This window comes from Phaethon lepturus, unplaced genomic scaffold (genome assembly GCF_000687285.1).
Source record: "Phaethon lepturus isolate BGI_N335 unplaced genomic scaffold, ASM68728v1 scaffold40844, whole genome shotgun sequence".
NCBI classification, from domain to species: domain Eukaryota; kingdom Metazoa; phylum Chordata; class Aves; order Phaethontiformes; family Phaethontidae; genus Phaethon; species Phaethon lepturus.
This window is the reverse complement of record NW_010534800.1, coordinates 44,765-65,441: the sequence shown is the minus strand read 5'-3', so window position 1 is coordinate 65,441 and position 20,677 is coordinate 44,765. Positions and strand designations below refer to the sequence as shown.

The window sequence follows — 20,677 nt, the reverse complement described above, 5'->3', positions numbered from 1 at the left end:
CTTCTCACACCAACTGGTAGCAAATTAACACCTAATCCTTAGAAGGAACATACCCTAATGAATGGGCCACTATGTTACAAATAATTTCCTTCAGCCTCCCAGAATGTCAGGACCAGTTGCCTTCAGTTAACTCTTAAATACCAGTCAGATTCCCATCGTACTTCAAGACGGGTCAGTGTACCAAGACCACTGAATCAAGCATCCGAAACATGTCAGAAAGAGATTACATTGACAGTAATTTATTTTCACTGAAATTCCAAGTAAATATAGTTGTATTATTGTGACAGCCCCCTCTTTCCCCCCTCAAGAAGATTTTCTGCAAGTCCCCAGTGCATTTCTAACAACTCGGTTATGTAGCTACCGTATCCAGTGGAGAAATTAGCCAATTATTCTAAAATATCCCTCTAGTATCCAAAACTGAGAAAGTAAAAAGATACATTAAAAATCCTACCATTCCCAACCTGAAACAAATGACCAGTTACATAGATCTTACCCTCTGCTTTTGGCAGTATTTCAGCTCCACAGACAATACAATAAAGTCCTTTCTTGCAAGGCTGGTGGTGTGTTTCCTTCTAACAAGACAATATACAAATTCATCTAAATACTAGTTTGCATGTAGTAACTATGCAGATTGAAGCATTTAAATACAGACATAAATATATCAAAACTGCTTCAGAGAAATATACTTTATGCAAAGAAATCTATTTGAATCAGTGTTTATAATTTATATTAGCTAATCATTAAAATATACATCATACAAAAAATGCTAAACCTAACTTAAATAGAAATACTTTCATATAAAATATGAGGTATTTTACAGTCTGTAATGCTCCAGGCTATCAAAGATTTAGCTTGGAATTTTGCAAAGGAGCCTAGGAAGGTAAGTGCCCAACTCTCATCCAGGTGCAGTGTGATTAAGTTCCTGCATTTCCTGCCCTAAAATTTACACACTAACCAGAAATCAGAAGCACTGCTTCTGTTGAATCAGGCGTTGTATTCACAACGAGTTATGAGCTGGACTCTGCAGGCAGTCCATATCTGCAGCTTCTACCTGTGTTAACAGGACTCGAAATCACTCAGCCTTTTTGTTCCCCATGAAACAAACAGTATCTATTGAGTGTGTAAATCATAATGGTCTAGAGCAAACCATACAGACCATGAGTAAACTATTTCATCTGTATTATTCCACTTAAAAGATTATATAATAAATTTTATTTCCCTTGTACCTTCACATTCAACAGTAGCCACTTAAAATAGGTACTATATTCTATCTACATGGTACCTTTTTTTCACAGGTGTAGGTTCTTTGCCTAACTGTAGCTTTTCTTCGTCTGCATTGTCTCTGAACTTTCAATCCTTTAATAAATTCAAGATTTCATTATTATTTTAGACCAAAGAGATCATACCTAGCTATTACATCAAAGCATGAGAGGAATTTTCAGTAACTTAGCTTTTATACATTTGGGATGTCCAAACAAATAATTCTAGGAAAGTTGGTACATTGACTTCACTTCCCCTTCACTTTGCAGCTTGGGCAGCAGGGTACTTTTAATACTGGGAATCACCATAAATACATTAACTACAGAAATAAAGAATATTCTTACCACTAACCTATTAAATACCATAGTTAGATATAAAGACAAATTAAGATTGAATTTACACAGCTTTTACACCAAAAGAAACTGTCCACCACTTGGCCCCTAAAAACCAGCAGTAATACAAAGGATTATTATCCAACGGTCGTCCCAGGCAACACAGCTGTGGTCAGGATTTGAGTTTAGTGAATTTGTGGATAGAGACTTTTCAAGAAAAATCTAGTATCTAGTAGGCCAAATGCTGATATTTCAATACATATTTTTAAAAAATGGTTAAGAATTAATTTTATATAAAATGTAGACATTGTAAATGAATACAAAACAGTCGACACAAAGAAGGCCACATCTTAAAGGATTTCTAATCAAAGTAAGACAAAACACAAGATCAAGAAAGGAACAATCTGCTCCAGATAAGTTAGATGGATTTTCTTTTTTTTTTTTTTTTTTTTAATGTTGCAGATTTAAAGACAGACAAATCTTCTGAAAGACAAATAAGGGACAGCAGTCTATGAGATGAGCAGGCAAACCACAAAGCTTAAATGACTTCTATTAGCCGTTTAGATAAAAATATAAGAAGTGGTTTGGTACAGAAGACTTGTTTTAAGAAAACCGAGCTATTAGAGACTGACGAGGCTGAAGCTGATCAACCCCGGGAGCGTAGCCGCAAAGCCACCTGACAGGCTGCCCCAGCATTTGCCGTGGGACAGGGGACAGTTCTAGGCCAGAAGCCAGTTACAAACAGAACCATGCCCACCCTACTAGGTCCGGACATTCAATTACTTACTTAAAGCTAAACATAAATTAAGTATTTTTATCTTTAGATGTGTTATATGTTTAAACTGCTGTCGATATCAGAGCTTGCTTCTGCCCTGCCAACTAGTTCAAAGCCATCAGTATCCAATGGTTAAGCAAATACCTAGAAATCTAACCCAAGAAACCACGATCCTTACATGGCATCACTATAACAAAGAGTTTAACCAGCTGCCTTATGCTAAGTACTGCTTAGTTACTTTTGCTTGCTAAAGAAACTCAACAGTATTCTTGCCCTTCTTGCAGACAGAGTATCTAATTTTATAAAGATGCATTTACTGCGTAAATTTAAATCCTACTGATATGAACACTTGCAGAGCTCTGTGGAGGTGAATGTCAGAATGTTATTTAGATGAACAATGATTTCCATTTAGATGGAAAACGACCAGTTAACAATCTCTGTCCCCAGTCAAAATATATAAATACCTATAAACCAATCTAAGATAGTAAAAATCCTGCATCTTCATATTAATAGGTGATGAAAATGAACAATCTTTTCTTGAAAAATCAGGCATAGTACGTTTTATTACAGCAAAATCCTGGCTGTTTTGATTGCAATAAATGAAAGAAATGTTTAATATACTTCACAAAAAGTACACTGAGGAAGATTTAAAGACCTTTATGTACAAATTTACATTGTTGTATATTGCATAGAAAATGTGTTTGTAGGGCACACAAATGAGTACACTTTTTGACATGAATATACAGAGAATCTGACCAAAAGAAATTAGATCCTGTCACAAAATCTTAAAGAAACCTCAATTTTTATATAAAACAAATAAAGACCTCTGAAGAAGCTTCTCACCACCATCAAGTATCAATGCGTACAAATACTACTATACTATTACTACTGCTACACAGCTTCTGATGGACATTTTGACAAAAGAAATTTGAGGGAAAGAAAGTACTGAAGAATACACCTATTTCAGTATCTCAGCTCAATCTATCATATTACTTGATCTGCAAAGATGCTGTTCTATATATTTAATTTAAAAAAAGCCCGAACAAATGTGGAGAACCATAGTTTGATTTTACGGGTGTTTTGCTTTCTGAGAAAAACCCAACTGTTTGATTGTATTTAACGGCAGATAAATTAAATCTCTAATAGACAAACCTCCTCAGCCTATAATTACCAGTCAAATGCTACTTGGGCTTCTATTTAGCATTTCCACACATGATGTCTTTTCACCACACAGATACCATGAAGAATCTTAATTATTTCTATAGAAAACAGCATGTTGCATAACTTTCACAGTGGAAAAAAAAAAAGTATAACGAAAAATTGAGCCTGATAGTAGAATATACTAAATGAGAACTAGAAGGCCATTACTGCTCTATAATGAGGCTGCTCACTACGTTTCCTATAGAAGCTGTCACTATGAGCTAGTATTGTTCAATAGAAAAGATGACACACCTTTATTTCGTGATCTGGAAAGACTGATTTTCCGTTTTTTGGTTTCCATCTCTTGAGATGCTATCTGCCCTGCTTTTACTTCACTAGTCATCTCTACATTAACTGCACTATTCTTACTCCCCTCATTTTGCATTATTTCATGTAAACTTGTGCTTCTGCCATCATCATCCATCTTTTTTTTAGTCATACTTAGAGTTTCTGAGGTGTGGCTTGCAAAAAGATCATCAGCGACTGTGGAGTTTCCACATTCAATCTGATTCTCATTTGTATTACAGGCTGTAAGCAGTGGTCTGATTTTCTGTTCTTCTGATTCTTCATCATCATAGAGTTCTGGTGTGAAGTAGATACTCTCATCCTCATCTTCAGCTTCTGCAGATACGTTTAACATTGAAAGTTCAGATTTCCCTCCTGCTGAAGGAAACTCATTGCAGGGCCCAACTCGAAGCTGTAGTTTATCAGGATGCTCTTCAGCAACTGGAGCCTCAGTATTTTTAACTGAAAAATCAGTTGTTTTCAAGCATGATTCTGATACACTTGGTTTATATTCTGAAATTAATGATGACTGGCATTGATTTACACTATCAGTAAGTTCACTAGCCCTATTCACGTTCTTTTGTTTGCTACTAGCTGTGGACATGCAGTTCTTGGCTACAGGCAAAGGTGTTGAAGTCAGTGGTTTAAAGCAGCAATGTTCTTTCATAATATCAGCATTAGTCCAATCATTCTTTTTTTCTCTCTCTATTTTCATTGCTGGCATTTTGGGTGTGGAGTCCATATGTTTTCTTCTTTGTGTTACATGGTGAGAATGACTCCCTACATCAACTTTCTGGCCACCTGTGAAAAATCACAAAACATTAATTAATTGTATATGCCTTCCCCCTGCTGATTTACAGCACGTTTAGCACATCAAAATTACCACAGTTTTATTAGGTTTACAGTTATTTTATAATACTCATTAAGATCCAACACAAACAAAAGCCCAGATGTTACAACTATCTTTGCACATGAATCGTCTTAATTGAATCAATAGATTAACTGGCATATGTAAAGTTAAAGTATGACGGGATTTTAAATTTGTAATTTTTTATTTCTGTGTTCTTATGTTATTCACATCTTTCTTGCCTGAAACAAAGTCATAAGCTTTCCAAAAATTCAGGAATGGAGAGATATTTTATATTTTAAATTTTCAATGGTTTTTAGACTGCACTATAAACTTATCAAACATTATCAATTGCTTTAAGACAACCAGATGGAATGACAATTAATTTCAGTCTGTTGAGCACAGCTCATACATGTTTATGAATAATTATCATTTTGCACCATAACACTTCTGTAATTTTAAAAACCATTTGTTTCTTCCAAAAAAGATGTAACTTCACATTTAAAATTGTTAATGAAGTTTTTTCCACAGGAAATGAACATACTTTGTTTCATTGTTGCCTTGATGTTACTCGGCTGATTTGATGCTGTAGGATTAACTGAGCTGATTGTTGTAACAAAATTAATTTCTGAAACCAAATTCTGCTCCTCACTTTTAGCAGGAACATCTGGTGACAGATGAATAGTTGCCTCTTGCTGAGAGGCTTGTGACAGGTCTTTTGAATTTGAAGGTACATGGAGAAATTCACTGCTGCACTCTGATGAACAATTGATGTTTTTCTGGTTTCTTAGAGCAAACGCGTGCAAGGATTCAAGTGCACTACCAAAGTTTTCATGGTGCTGGATTTGTTGACGAATCCATTTAGATAATCCTACAGGGGAAAAAAAAAAGTATTACTACAAAACTACATCATCTATATCAGGTATTTCCTATCAGTAAATAGTACCCTAATATTGCAAATACTTCTACGTATGTATAGACAGATTCACAAAGATTCAAGAAGTTGCTCATGAAAGTAAGATAATGCATGCCTTCCTTTCCAGGGCTGGGAACTTGATTTAATCAATGGTAGTATTTTGATGAGGAATACTAACCATGTAATTCTTTAATATTGAAGACCTTTACCTTTTCCACTAATACTACTTTTAAAGTTCAAACAGCTGTGTTGCACAGACATCAATATACTTCTTTTATGCCTGGATGTTCATTTTGCTTGTTGTCATGAATTATTAAAAAGCAACTTACATAGAGTACAGCTATTTATTATCATACTGACAGGGTCTGACAATAATTATAATTATGTTTTTAGAACTTTATTTCAGATTAAGTAACAGTATCTTGGATATTCAGAAAGAATCACAACTGCGCAGAAGCAAAAATATAATACAATAAGCTCTCATACAGCAATCATTTAAAAAATTCTCAAATTACAGGCTTCTTGAGCATAATAGCTCTTTAGATGATGTTAGAACACACAAGAGTGAAGTAAAAACTAACTTCCTTGATTTTTAAGAAGTGTTTCTAAATATTATTTTAATATCAATTTAATAAAACAACAGAGAACTTGATTCTTCTGTGAAGTTTTACTTTTTAGAGAAAGTACTAATCTTATCAAGGCTCGAACATACAGACTATTTGTATTACTATATGAATTACTTCTGTTTACTTAGATAATTTAAGTGTATTTTTAGTATAAACAGACATGTCAGAAAAGTGGTTTGACTTGTACCACAGCGGCTGAGCTCCACCTGCTGACTAGACTGCAACATTATCTGTTTACATCATCTTTTTGCCCATCTCTTCTAAACAGGGCAGGAACAAAGATACATATCCCATTCCTAAGCAAATTCTTTTTAAATTTTTAATTTTTTAATCTTATTTATTAAGGGTAGTGTGCATGACCTGCTTTGTTTTATCTGCATTTATTTCTAGCCAGTACAAAACTACAAACAGAAAATACTTTTTGCATATTGAGAATTTGGTGGTTCCAAATGGCACCTTTACCTTTTCTTACCTAAAAAGCCAGAATGTTAAATTCAGACTGCTAACCCTAATCATTAAAGCTCCCTATAGGCAGAAAGTATACATCCACTAGAGACTTATCCAAAGTCCAAATAAAATCCTAGTACGTGCACACATATGTATACATGCATTATAGATATTTAATAGCCAAAGGTTAAGAGTCCTCAAGTTTCTGTAAGTCCCATTTTAAGAAAGAATTCCCAAATTCTGCATGTTGAAACTCCTGTATATCCAAAGGGGGAAAGAAATTAAGTTGACTGAACATTGGTATCGGTGTCTTCCAGTGTATTTCATGAACTAGCAATGCACCAGGGTACAGTTTTAGAGTTTTCAGTTTCAACTGCACACTTTGAGTTCAATGCATATATTTCATTATGACTGTTCCTACTCACCTGTATTTGTATAACTGTATTTCTGTAATTTTGATTTTACAGTATTTGTTAATATTAGGAACTTTCCCAGAAAGATTTTTACAGCTTACCAGTTATGTACTTATTAGGGTTATTTCGGAAACGGTCATCAACTAAAATAAGAGCACCCCAGTCATTCCTATGTCTTATACACCTATAAGTGAGCAACAAAAAAGAGTGCATATCTAATTAGAGTGCATACAGTAAAAAGCTGTAGGGATCAGACAACAGCGATCGCAATGAGTCAGCTAGAATACACAGGAAGTGCTTTCCTACTGTCTTGTACCAAAAACTGTTATGGACATCATGGAAGCTTAATTTTGCTTCAGTTCTTCAATTTACTATACAAAAACAGGCAAAGTAAAAAAAAAAACACAGAAATATTCATCAGCTAACCAAACCACACGTTATTGGTTTTCCACTGTTAACTGGGTAGCATAAATACTAAGAGGAGAACATGTAACGGTGTAAAAGAAAAGAAAATGGACTGATATAACTGCAAGCAGTTTTTAAAGTAACTATGCACTTTTCTGTTTCTAAACCACAAGTTATTCATAACTGTCTTTAGCAAAGAAATGCTACAAATCAAAGCTGTGAGCGATACTGCTGAATTAATAATTCAGTTATTAGAGGTCTACAGAAATAATCCAATAGTCAGTTTACATGTGCTGATATTATTTTAAACATTATTTGGATTTCTATAGTGCCTTCCACAAAAACATTATTAAAGAACAGTGATAACATAAATGAAATATGGAAAAGAAACTGTCAGTAATAGATAAGGATTATTATCCCCATTGTATAAGAGCACAACTTTCAAAGATGATGTTTACAAATGTACGTAGAACTACAAGTGTACCAGAGTCAGGGTTTAAAATGGGAGCGACAAGGCTGGCTCTCCAAAGAAATATTATTTACTTATATTTGAGATCTCTCCATGACAAGAAAAGCTATCAAAACATCTTTAAGAAACAGATTTCTTCCAACTTCTAATTTTTTCATTGCTTTAATAAATGTTACTTTAAGTCATAGCTTAAATGAATTATGCCCACCGGAGACATATCCTACACTTTTAGGAAAAGTAGCACTCCAAGGAATTCATAGCATGATTGTCACCTGGCCATACACACCATCTGTTATATTCCCAAAGGCTGCTATTTCATTTCTTGGACTTGTGTTACTTAGTATAATGTAACAGCACTAAATTAAAAGAAAAGTGCCAGACTGAAGACTAGCATGCTTCTGCTCACTTCTATCCCTGCAGGCATCTTTGCAGTAAGAAGTTTGCCTATCTACAGCAACTACTTTCTGTAGTTGTCAGAATAAGCTATATTCTGATTTATAGCAACTTAGGAGACTGTTCTGGTTTTATAAAAATAGCCATCATACACTGTCATCCTTTCCCAAATCTCAGTTTAGTAAGAGTTTAGTCTAATGGTATTATGCACAATTTATACATTCACATCAGAATGGAAGTCTATTTTCTCCATTGAAGTTTAGACTAGCAGAATTTAATCCAAATGATAAATTATACAATAAGAGATTTTCACTAAAACTAGATTTAAGTTAAAACTTATTTCACAGTGACAAAACTTCAAATTCATTTCTTACTATTAACATTCCACAACTCCCTCAGATTTTTTTTCTTAACAAATTCTAACTAATGCTCTTATTCTCTCCAAAGAGGAATCTAAGAAATCAGATCTGTCACAACAAGAATTTACAATGAGATTTTACTAACATAGGCTATTTTCTCTCAATTTTCTTTCTAAACCTTTATTTATGTTATCACATTTGTATTAGGTCTAATCCAAGTAACAAGTCTTCCAATTGATGTTCCTCCTCTTATCTACAAATCTGTGCCTGTACCTCTATATATCTATGGCAGATGTATGGCATCTATGATAGATATAGATGAGAGATAGCTATATCTATCTATGTGTATGATAAATTTTGTTGGAGAAGGATGAATTAATTCTATCCTGTTAATAAAATTCGGGGGAAATTTTTTCATTTGAGAAAGTAAGCTATACCACTTCTTCTAGATCTGGAAAGAGGTCAGTGAGCATCATAACTGAATTGACCTTTTGCAAAGGTCTGAGAAAACCCCCCGCTATTTCTCCCTTTCAAAAATACTTGTAGGCTAAACATCAAGCAACTGTTCCAAGCCCACCAAGAGTGTGAATAATTAGTACATGTGAAAAGACCCAAGAATTTTCACTTGGTTTATAAGCTCAAGAACTTTCCTTTCTGTATATCTGGACTACAAGCAATAAAACCTGCAACCAAAGTAAAGGGGATTCTGAATGTAAAACAAAAACTCCGACTTCTAACGCTCAAATGCACAACAAACTGAAGAACAGCTGAAGACCTGATTTCTGCAGGATGAGTTTTTTGGCCTGATTTATTCCCTTTGTGTTCACAGTGAGGAATTAATCCTTCAAGATGTTGCAAAAAAAGTTCTACAAACAGAGATATTTTAAATTATGTTCAGTTTATCTCACCTTCCTAGGGCTTGGTTCAGCGCCCTATAAGCTTGAATTTCATACCAATGACTCCCTGGTAAAAGGCCTCTTGTATTTTTGTGCTGGTCATTGTACTTCCTCTTTAATTCAACCTAAGAAAGAAATAATACAATACTGGTTTTAATAACGATGTTGAAAAGGAAATATTCTAAAAGGGGAAAACAAGCAAACACTGATTAAACAAGTGAGTATGTAAAGTGTGCTTCAGTGTATCAACTTTGTATTTTGCATACTAACCAGTTATGGCTTTTACCCTTCTAAAGTTATTCTTAACGTGTCATCTAATCCAATGATTTGTATCTAATAACACAACCACCACACACTTATCCAAACCTCTGTGCTAGCAAGAGAAGGATAAGCTGTTCACACAGGCACAAGACCCCCAGATACAAGTAAACGGACTAACTAAACTGCAGTTTTATTTGCTCATCTGGAAGTAAATGATACAACAGAGATCTTTATCCTTTCCTTTATCACACACACTGACTTTTAATCTATTGCGGGGACCAGACCCTATTTTTCTCAAGTGAGGGTTAAGCAAATATAACGCCTTCTTCTACAGAAGTTAAGGAAGAACCTGAGAGACAGAGTGGCCTTGCCAGCAACACCAACTCCAATTCCTAGCGTGGCATCACCCTCTGCGGCTCAGAAAGAAACGTTTCGCTGACTAAATGTGAAGCAAAGGTGGCAGCTAAGGTTTGCGGGCCCATGGGCTAGCACAAGGCAGAAAAGAGCACGCTCCTCTTCAAAAAACGCTAGCTCTTAGCTGCTTCAAAAGCAGATCTGGTATCAACTGCAAAAGAAACCAAATCCCCTGCATCCGCTTTCTAATCATGTGGATAACTACACATAAAATGCCCGATCTGAATTTGAACAAGAATTTGTTATTTGGACATTATACACAGTTCCAACTTATAAAAAAAAGAATTTATTGGGAAGGGGAAGGCCAATTTTTTTCTTCTTGTAAACAAACACACAGCTACACCAAAAAGGGTCATTCCATTGCTCTTTTGTACAGTATTAACCTTTCTAAACTGACAAGTGAGAGGACACGCTTCAGGAGAGAAAACAGCAGACTTCTAACCTCTTCTGACAGGTAACTTTCAAGTCGCATTTGGATAAGAAATTTTATTTTATGTACTTATGCCCTTTAAATTGCCTGTCAAATTTACAAATTCAATCTTTACAGCCAGAAAGTAAATTCAGTTTGATTTCACAGATTTAATGTTTGTTCCAGTCACTCAGAATTTATTGACTGGCGTGTGAGGTTTTCTTTGTCGTTTTCAAAACAGAAGATGATTCTGACCATTTTATGAACATCAAAGACATTCTTTAAAAAGGAGCTTATCTGTGCATTTCTACAATTGGAAATACTACTTGGAGAAACAAAAGGGTACTCCTTACCATTTGAAATGAGGTATAATGTTGGAAAATTTCATTAAATTCTTTAAAACATAACCAATGATAAGATGCTCCTGCACATACTTTGCATTTGTCTTCTAGTCCTGCTAAGTTTTCTAGCAATTTCCTCTTTTGAAGAATTTCTGTTATCAGTACGATTTTTGGCCAGTTGTAACAAATGTATCTTTACCATAGTTTCTTACTTCACTAGCAGACTGTTCAAATCAGCGTTAATCAGTCGTGTCTTACACTGATAAAAATGACAACATTTTTTATTACGTGCATAAAACCACTGAAGTAACAGAACACAAACCAGTCAGATAATCTGCATTGTACTGCATTACCCTGTGAATAAAATACATTCCTTTTACATTCCTCTAATACATATTCGCATTATGCAAATCTATACTGCTTGTACTGCACATCAATGTCATTTCAATTCTCATGTTATATACAAATCCATATTCTCTTGGTCTAAATGTGTCATATATCTTTAAAACCTATCTTTTCCATCCTAATTTTAAAAGGGTTAACAGAAAAGAAACATTCTGTTTTCTCACTTAAATGATCACGTCTCAGCACGAGATGACAACTTACGCTGCTGAGAGTTCAGTTTTCATTATAAGTCTACTAAAGGTAAAAGGCCAGGGCATGTCATTTTAATGCAATCAGAATCTATTTCATTGTATAACTCTTACATTATCAAGCATCAAATCAATGCCCAATTCAAAATGACATGTTACATATGTGAAAAAGCCAGTCCCTCCTGCTAGCAAATATCCTAAATGTGCAGTAAACCACAGGCTAGAAGGGATTAGTTAAAATGTCAAAAGACAGCCTTTACTTTTACCTGTTCATCCTTAAAAATATACTCCTAGCTATCAGGCATGCTTTACAGACAAATAGCTTCAGCAAGCAGCAGCAGAAGGCCCGTGGCAAGCTCTGCCATCTTGTAGCTGTCAGACAGATTAGTCTTTGATCTATCTGGGAGGTCATGGTCACATTCATATTAACTGAAGTCTAACAACATTATACCTGCTAACCGCTCGTTCTTTCAATGCTTAATTAGTTCGACATCTTTCACTATGGAATATTAACTGAGAAATAGCAACAAAAAATAAATGCCATGAACAAAATTTTTTTTTTTTTTTTTTTTTTTGTGGCTTGGAAAAATATTTTCAGGCAGTTCCTGCTACAATTCAAAAGAATTTTCAAGCATATTTTTCAATCAAAATTAGCTATACAAGTTTTTCTTTGATGATGACAACGTTAAACAACATTCATTATATTAAGTTGTTAGGGTTTGATAAATCACAAAAAAAAAGTAAAGTTACTTGTTTTTATTCACGTGAAGAAGTCCAGACTTATTCAGGATTCAAATGATAGGTAAGTGCATAAAGTGGATTTATACTGTGATTACCATGGACTATACCAGTCATCTTATGACACAAAGCTCCAAAGACTAGCTCAAAAACTTGAGCTTGTTTTTGAACCCCAAAAGAACCTGCAAATTCACATACAGAAGCCTTCTTAGCAACACATCAGGCCAAACCAGATTTATTCAAAACTAGCACGAACATGGCTATATTTAACGGCAAGGTAGACAAATAGAAAAATCAACGGTTGGACAATAAGATTAAAGCACCATTGTCTCCTTTACGTTGAGTTCTTTCTGTTAATATAAAGTTCTGTAAAAAGCTTCTCCTTGTTTTTCAGTCATTAATTACAATGGAGACAAGGAAATCTGAAACACGATTCCAGTACATTTTAGATATCTTCAGATAAATGTCTGCACAGCATCCTATATACTAATTTACCTGTGAAGAAGTTTTAAGGAGAAAGCATTTAACCTACGAAGAATAAATACTACTGTGCTACACTATTAATTACTGGTTTTGAATTTCACTTCAGTAAAAACCAAATGGTCCCACAGACACTGATCCAGAATCATTTTATCTCAGCCAAAGAACAGGACTTTAGACCTAAAGGGCAAAGCCTAGGTGGCCTGGAGCACGTGCATTTGGGGTATTTACCATTCATAATCAGAATACTTTAAACCTCTTTATCAGTGCCAGTATCACAATATGAAAGCTGAATGGGCTGAGCCACAGTATATAATTTTTTATTTTGTGCGATATAAAGCGGCAAAATAAACTGTGTTTGGTTTCACTTCATCTGGTAAAGTTTCGAGATTTTTTTAGATGCATTACTTTATTTAACCAAATGTAGTGCTATACTTTGCTTTCTAAAAACAAACAAAAAGATCCTAAGCTGTTCCTAACAGTTAACAGCCAAGCCTATTCCTTGACAAGGCATCACTTCACAAACATCTTCAATTGTCTCCTGTTTTCTCTGGTAGATTAAAAGTGACCTCCAGTTTGCAACCTGTGGGATTACAAACCAGATTACCCAGAATTCTAAGGACAAGACAGAAATTCATGAGTACAATGGTACTATTGTGAGCAGTTAAACAGAGCACTCATCCAAACCTGCGTTTCTCTTTATACTAGCACTTCGTGTTGTGACAGCCCAGGTAAAAATAGAGGGACAACTGCTGAAAGGAAAAAGGCAAATAAACGTGGAACTGTGTCAATACATGCACACATGTGTAGGTAGGTACATGTACACACACGTGTGTAAACTCACGCCCTTCACTCCCCAACACTCTCCTCCATGGAAATAAAATTCAGAAAACGGATATAAATGTTTTCTGGCATTCCACTGAGGTGTTTCTCTGGTTTTACAAGAGGAAAAATAGTAATGAAAATAAAGACCATTGCTCATATCATCCAAAAAACTTTAAAAGACACATTCACATTTAATATCTACCAATTCCCCACTTCCTAAAAACAAACAAGCAAAAAATGACAGGTGGTCATTCCCTGCTTCCATCCCAAAAAAAGACATAAAAATGGTTTTTAAGCAAATCCACCATCCTAAAAATCTCCTGTGTCCAGTTAGAGTCTTTCTTCCACCTGAAATAGCAATAATCAGAATTCTTCAAGAACATACTTGCCATGTACTTTCCTCCTGATAAATGCCAAGTAATCATAAAAGTTTGTAAGTGCAGGAAACTAAAAGACATAAAAACCCATTTATTTTCTTTTACATCTGAAAATCCTTAAATGGAAGTAGCATTAAATAGTGCAGCATTTAACTTTTCCCCCCTCACTTCAAAAGCAGTAACAACGGCCGTGAGATTTAAGACTAAATAATGCACGTGTAAAGACTGGGTGAGTCATAGAATACGCTTCAAACATAACTCACTCCTCAGCAGACCTACTAAAAGCTCTATCTAAACACAATGTCTCACAGGAGAAAGATATTATGGCAGGACATTATCTTTAAATGCTCCGTGCATTCCAAATGCAGTGTTAATACCTATAAAGCAGTATGAACTAAGCAAATGCTTATTACCTAGAATTTCTCAAACTAGATTCTGTATATGATAATAATTTATTAAGGCCGTTCTAACCTTCTCATATACCTAAAGATGATCACCAGCCACAAATATAACACTATCTTCTGCTTTCACACACCAATACTGCATTTCTTTAAAAACCATCAACAAAATCCCACAACTGTGAGTACAGCAATACCATATATACTGTGAATAAGACATTATTAGCTAGAGACACGATCAATACTTTGTGCTGCTCAACGATCTTCAAGATGCTCTGTTACGCAGCTCCATCCTACGAGAGTGTCTTTACCAGAACCACCCCTGTGAGGCTGAACTCTGCACCCACCGGCCTCCAGCGGCTGCCCCTTACTGAGGCTATCAGCTCAAATCCATAGTTCGTGCACCAAAGCCACAGAAGAATAGTTCGGGTGACTTTTTCTGCCTGAAAATTTCTATGAGCGCTTAAAAATTTGACTTCCTTGGATAATACTGAATAAAATAAGAAAATAACATCTCCGCAGATCTAGATCTCAGACTAGCTACATCTTGCAGGCTGATGCACCCAAACAGCACACCTGAAAAGATACTGGGCATCCATGTGATTCAAATGTTTGGTGCCAGAACGAAGATATAATCAAAACTAAGAAAAGTTACTGAAACTGGGAAAAAAACCCCACAAATGTGGCAAGAAAGAACCTACATACACTGCTAGCTTGTTTCCCCACAGCCCAAAAACTTAAATATTACTACAAAAAGTAAAGCCAAACAACCCAACAGCAAACTACTAACTATCAGACTCTACTAGCTGGCCAATACCATCTTCTGGGGCAGAAACACAGCAGCACCACTTTATGCAAAGCTGTATTTCTCTTATTTTTCATTCACAACGTATTTTATGACTAAATGCTTCCCCAGTATTCTCACTCTCAATCCCAGTGTTAGAGAGAGGGAAGCTTGTGTAATGTTGTAACCGCTGAACACTTTTAGCATTGTCAACTACACCATGTGGCATCTCAGAGATCTGGAAGTTTTACGGTTTGACAAATCTTGTAGCACATTCACCCCAGGCCCATCTACTCATCTCAGTCTTGTAGGCTTTGAGGGACTGTGAACAAGTGACTTGATTAAAATCTAATGCAACCAAAACTCTCCTCTGAAGAGAAAATTCAATCCATTTCCAGCGAAGTAGAAGTGAAAAAAAATCAAACAGCTTCCCTTGAGGTACAACGCTGCTGCATACGCTCAGTGCCACCGCATCTAAGGTGAAGTGGTAAGTGTCAGTCATCCTTACAAATCCTCAAGGTGATAGCTTCACTTTTAAAGCTTTCAACATACTTTGACAGTAAAGTAAAAACTTAAAGGTCAACACTACTTGCTAAGGACAAGATAAACACAAGAAAATCACTTTGGAATTTTTTATGGATCAGAAAAGTTAAACTATTAAACGTAAAGGAAAAGTTTTGATTTGCTGTATTATTTATCCAAAGGCTTAACTTCTGGATATATTCAGGGATGATTTCTGTGAGTTGTGCCAACATACTGACATTAGCCTTGCACCAGTAGAAGAGAAATGCCATCCACTAGTCTCACATGTTAAGTTGAACTTAAACGGTACCTTTCTTAGCTAGAGGAATGCTGGATTCCAAAGGATTTTACACCAACTCCCACAAATCAAGCCTCTGCCATCAACATTTTTTTTTTCTTAATTAACACAATTTCTATTGGACGTAAGAAGAGTGTGGATGGCTTTGACTTTTTACAGCCTTTCTTACTTCTGGAAAAGTGTGAAGTAAAAGGCTTTTGAGATATTTTGCTCCATCAAACTGATGTAAGAAATTGCCACACCGCCATGTATTTACTGCATTGCTTGGTTTTTTTGTAACACAGGTAGCTATACCGCCTGACATTTTCCTTCGGGGAGAAGGGAAGAAAAAAAAAAGCGAGGGAGGTCTGCAATATCCAGCCAGTCATCTTGTTAAGCTGTGATTCTGCACACTGCAGTAACGTACAGCATACTGCTGCAAGACAAGAACAACGCTGGCTGAATAATCTGAAAGCATGCTCTTTTACAAAATTTAGAAGTATACTGTCTTGATAATTGTTATTTAACACCTAGAGGCTTGCTGCATAACATCATACCTTTCAATGATGTAGGTATATTTCTTATCGATAACCTCGATTGTTTCAAAAGCTACTTTGCAATTAAAATACAAAATACAATTGAGGAGGGGCAAGGAAGACAGACAAGTGTGTGTATGTGTGTATATACACAAACATATACACACATTGCACTCCTACCCTATTCAGTATTTCCCTCTCAGAGAACGTTCAATAAATAATAGTGCATGGTGTTTGGCTTTCCTGTGAAAGTTCCATAAATGTTTTTCTGTTCCCCACTTTATATTTGTAATTTTTTTTCACAGTAATGGAATGAAGAACAACGTAAGAGCAGCTCAGGTTTCAATAGCCATTACCACAGACAATCAAACGAACAAACAAAAATGATCACCTTTTACAAACATTTAAATCATACTGAAAATGACAGCACACACTGTGTCTCGAGGCCTTTACAATGAATGTCAGATTTGACTGGAAAGCTGTGGCAAAGTTGCTCAGAAACTTTCAGCCTGCTTAAAACAATCACACCGATAACATAACAGTCGGTCTTATATCGCTAAAAAAATTCTTAACTTCACAGAGAATTTTCAAATTCTACTAAAGGTAAACATAACAATGACCTTCCCATGAAATGTAATTTTCATTTTTAATAAAAATATATTTTCATTACTTTATGTTGAGTAAGAAGTGAAAATATTTTTTAAGTGATGCAAAGCTATGATGAAATTTGTACAGTGCATGGTGTTTCTCAAGTCATGTTAAGCATCTAAAATAACAATTATTTTCTTAGAAATATTTCTTTTTCGAGAATATAGTATTCAAGAAAGAATTATTTCAGCAACCACTTATCCAGCACAAGATTCTTTCTCCTTTCAATGGAGAAAAAGCATATAGGCTTAAAAATTGCCACAAGGACTAGAAAATAACTTAAGTATTCAGAATAATGCCATTATTCTGAAGTGATAAAAATATCTCAATTTGTTGAGCCCTCAAGAATGGAGAAAGAAACTGCAGCCAGATAGCTGCAAACTCTTTGCACCATTAAGTTACATATAACCCAGAAAATTGTAATTGAAATGATGTGTTCCATCGTGTTTCACAAATTATGTTGCTGGAAACAATAAAGAAAGTATTTGCCATCACAGTTCATAGTCACCCTATAGCAGCTACGGGAAATACTTCTCATTAATGGCAAACTCAGCTACAGGTCTTGAGTAATGTCATTGCACAGAAATCCTGGCCTTATCAAGTTTATTTTCCTTGCACATCTATTGATGTAAAAGGGTTTGACTGCATTTTCCTCTATATTTTGGTAAAGTTCTCTTAGCCGTTACATGATTAAGTACACTCTACTGTACTACGATCAAAAGCATCTGGAAAGGTGGAAGTGGAGAAATGCTCTCTGGGAAAGTTAGCTTAATGCTTGCACTTCAGAGTTGCCCATTATCAACATTTCATAGCGAGTTTCTTTATTTTCAGGTCCCCAAGGTAAGAACAGTAAATTATGACCTGAACTAAACAAGTCACACTTGGCTCCAAAATCAGATTTTCCTACCTCCAGTTTCAGGTCCCAGAGGTGGGCAGAGGAAATCCTGGTCACAGCCAAAGAACTCATTTTTGGCTCTGAAATAAATTTTCCTGCTTTACTAGAGCCAAACACTACCATTGAGAGTACCATAGCTTTAAGCAATACTTTAACATTTCTTTTATATATTTTGCTTTAGCAACTTGATTCTTCAGCAATATGAAACTGTTTTCAATAACTCAGAAATAGGGTTTTGGCCTCTCTTTCTTAAATCAGTATTGTTTATTATCAAGTACACCTTAATCATTTCTTTCTCCCTAACACTGACAAAGTGCTTTAGCCTCTTTGCTTTGTGAAAATGAGCGAACATAAGATACTATGTACCTAAATTTTTAAGTGAGGCAACTGGAAAAAAACCTAATTTAGATTCTTTAAAGGTTCTGCAGAAAATAATGTAACTTATGAAAGCATGCAGTTACTTAAGGAGACCAAATGCTTGCCATTTAATACCAGAAGTTGTGGCATATTTAGCACAAACATATGGATAAAATAAAATTGGATATTATACATCACACTTGACAATGAGCTTCTTGCCCAAGTAAAGACTGGTATCTGGATCCAAAATGTCACAATTTGAAATATATAACACAAGTTAATGAACAGTATGTTAGCATCAGATAACATGTATATGGGATTACACATCTTTTTCTGTCACATTATTTATGTTCTCTAATATTACAGTTCACTGGTATTAGCATCAAGTTACAAATCATAAAATATATTTAGAAAGCAGGTTGATCACAGACAAGTAATATTAGTGGAGATGAGCCAACATCAAACTGCCAACATAAAATACTGGTCTCCAAAGGCACAATTCTACAAACCCTTATGATTGTGCACAGTCCTAGAAGTATTAAAGGGATTACTCACACAAGTAAAAGCTATGTGCAGGAGTAAGGGGTTATGGAATTCAGTCTTAAGAGGACTTTTATTAACCCGAAAAGTAGACAGGCAAGTGTATTTTCATGTAGAAGCAGAGTACTTTTTAGTGATTTAAAACAACCCCAGAAGTATATCATTCATTAATATTCCAAGGGACTTGTTAATCATTTGCATTTCCTATTTTTAAAGAGATGTCATTATTAATCATCTTATCAGTTTCTTCATTCAGTATATCTACGAAGCACTTATTCCTAGGTAAAAGCAACCGTTGCACCTATGCTCACAATTTTATGTCTATATAGATCTAACTTGACTTGCGTCACTGTGTTTTTGAATTTTATTCTGTCTGCTCAAAACTCAAGCTTCTCCCAAAACTTCAAAGCTGGAAGTTTTAAAATGTCCCAGTTTTAATCAGTTTTCTGGTTAGCCTATAAAATCTAAAGAAACACTTTAGATTTTTTTTTTTTATAAAAGCAAATGTTGTAACTATCCTATAAGCTTTAACCGTTTTGTTTGGGAACTTAACATATCCTAAAATCCTACCAAAAAAAAGATAAACTGTACAGTGTCCTCTAATGTTTAAAAATCTGGATTCTTCTAACCCTAGCAGAAAAAGAGAGTTCCAATACAAAAAACTGCTGTTAAGGAGAAACATTTAAAGTCAAGTCAGCCACCCTAAAAGAAGGTCACTTGGGTGTACTTGGAAGGGAGAATTCATATATTCTTAGGATGATGAGCACTACTGATATGCTTTGAAAATAATCCTGAATATGAAAAGGTATTTGAATAAAATACTGTAATCGTGTTCTTCCTGATAGTTGCGTCATATATTATTCCTACTGTTTAACTTAAGGAGTATTTGAACATCAGCTTTCACTTTAAAACTCAACTCCAATCCCACCTCAGTTCCAAAGGACTTAGATCTGATCATGAAAGCATGGTTAGAAGATGAAGTTGCATCATAAGCAGAGTGGCACAAGTCTCATTTAATCCCCTGGCAACTGGGCTTGTGACTTTTGGCTTCTAACTGCTAATGAAACAGTAATGCAGCCAGCCAAACTCCAGCTGGTTAGGACAACAGGTTACGGCTTAACTATAGACAATCAATTATCTATAATTAATAAACAATCTCTTTTCATTTCAGCTAATACTAAACACTATCTGCTACACGACAGTATGGTTTATAGCACTCCTTCCAACCCCTACAAGATTCATGCACCTTTTTTTCCTTATTGACAAATTAATACTCCTTCAGTTCTATGAAGTTTTACTCATTGACGATAACTCCAAAGAACAATTATAATAAAGTGTACAGGAATAAAACTTTGTTTTCCTTTCTAATATTCAGGTAAGGTCTAGGGGGACTGAAGTAATAAACAGCAATTTGCATTCATTCATGTACACACAGACTATTGAAAATAGGATAACACATTGGTTTTTATATAAAGTTCACAGTTTTTTTTTAAATGCAGCATCTACTTCTCTGTACCCTTTTATAACACAGTTGTTTCATTCCGTTCTGGGAAGCAATACTATTGGATCAGATCTCCCAGAAATATATAAAAAGATAGTTTCAGATTAAAATTGGTGTCATATCTCATTCTTTCTCCCCTGCCCTATTTTTATTTTTAA

At 35.1% G+C, this 20,677-nt stretch overlaps 1 protein-coding gene across 1 annotated transcript in view; it reads right to left on the bottom strand.

The window, feature by feature from the left end:
• Positions 1 to 3,781: 3,781 nt before the first annotated feature.
• The window catches only part of BRIP1 (BRCA1 interacting protein C-terminal helicase 1), a 60,156-nt gene continuing 43,260 nt past the window's right edge, over positions 3,782 to 20,677 (bottom strand). The window contains exons 16-19 of the mRNA XM_010285615.1: positions 9,636 to 9,748; positions 7,203 to 7,285; positions 5,271 to 5,570; positions 3,782 to 4,653 (exon numbers count right to left, since the gene is read on the bottom strand). Of these exons, the coding sequence (XP_010283917.1) occupies positions 3,782 to 4,653; positions 5,271 to 5,570; positions 7,203 to 7,285; positions 9,636 to 9,748 (1,368 nt within the window). The remainder of the gene's footprint in view (positions 4,654 to 5,270; positions 5,571 to 7,202; positions 7,286 to 9,635; positions 9,749 to 20,677) is intronic.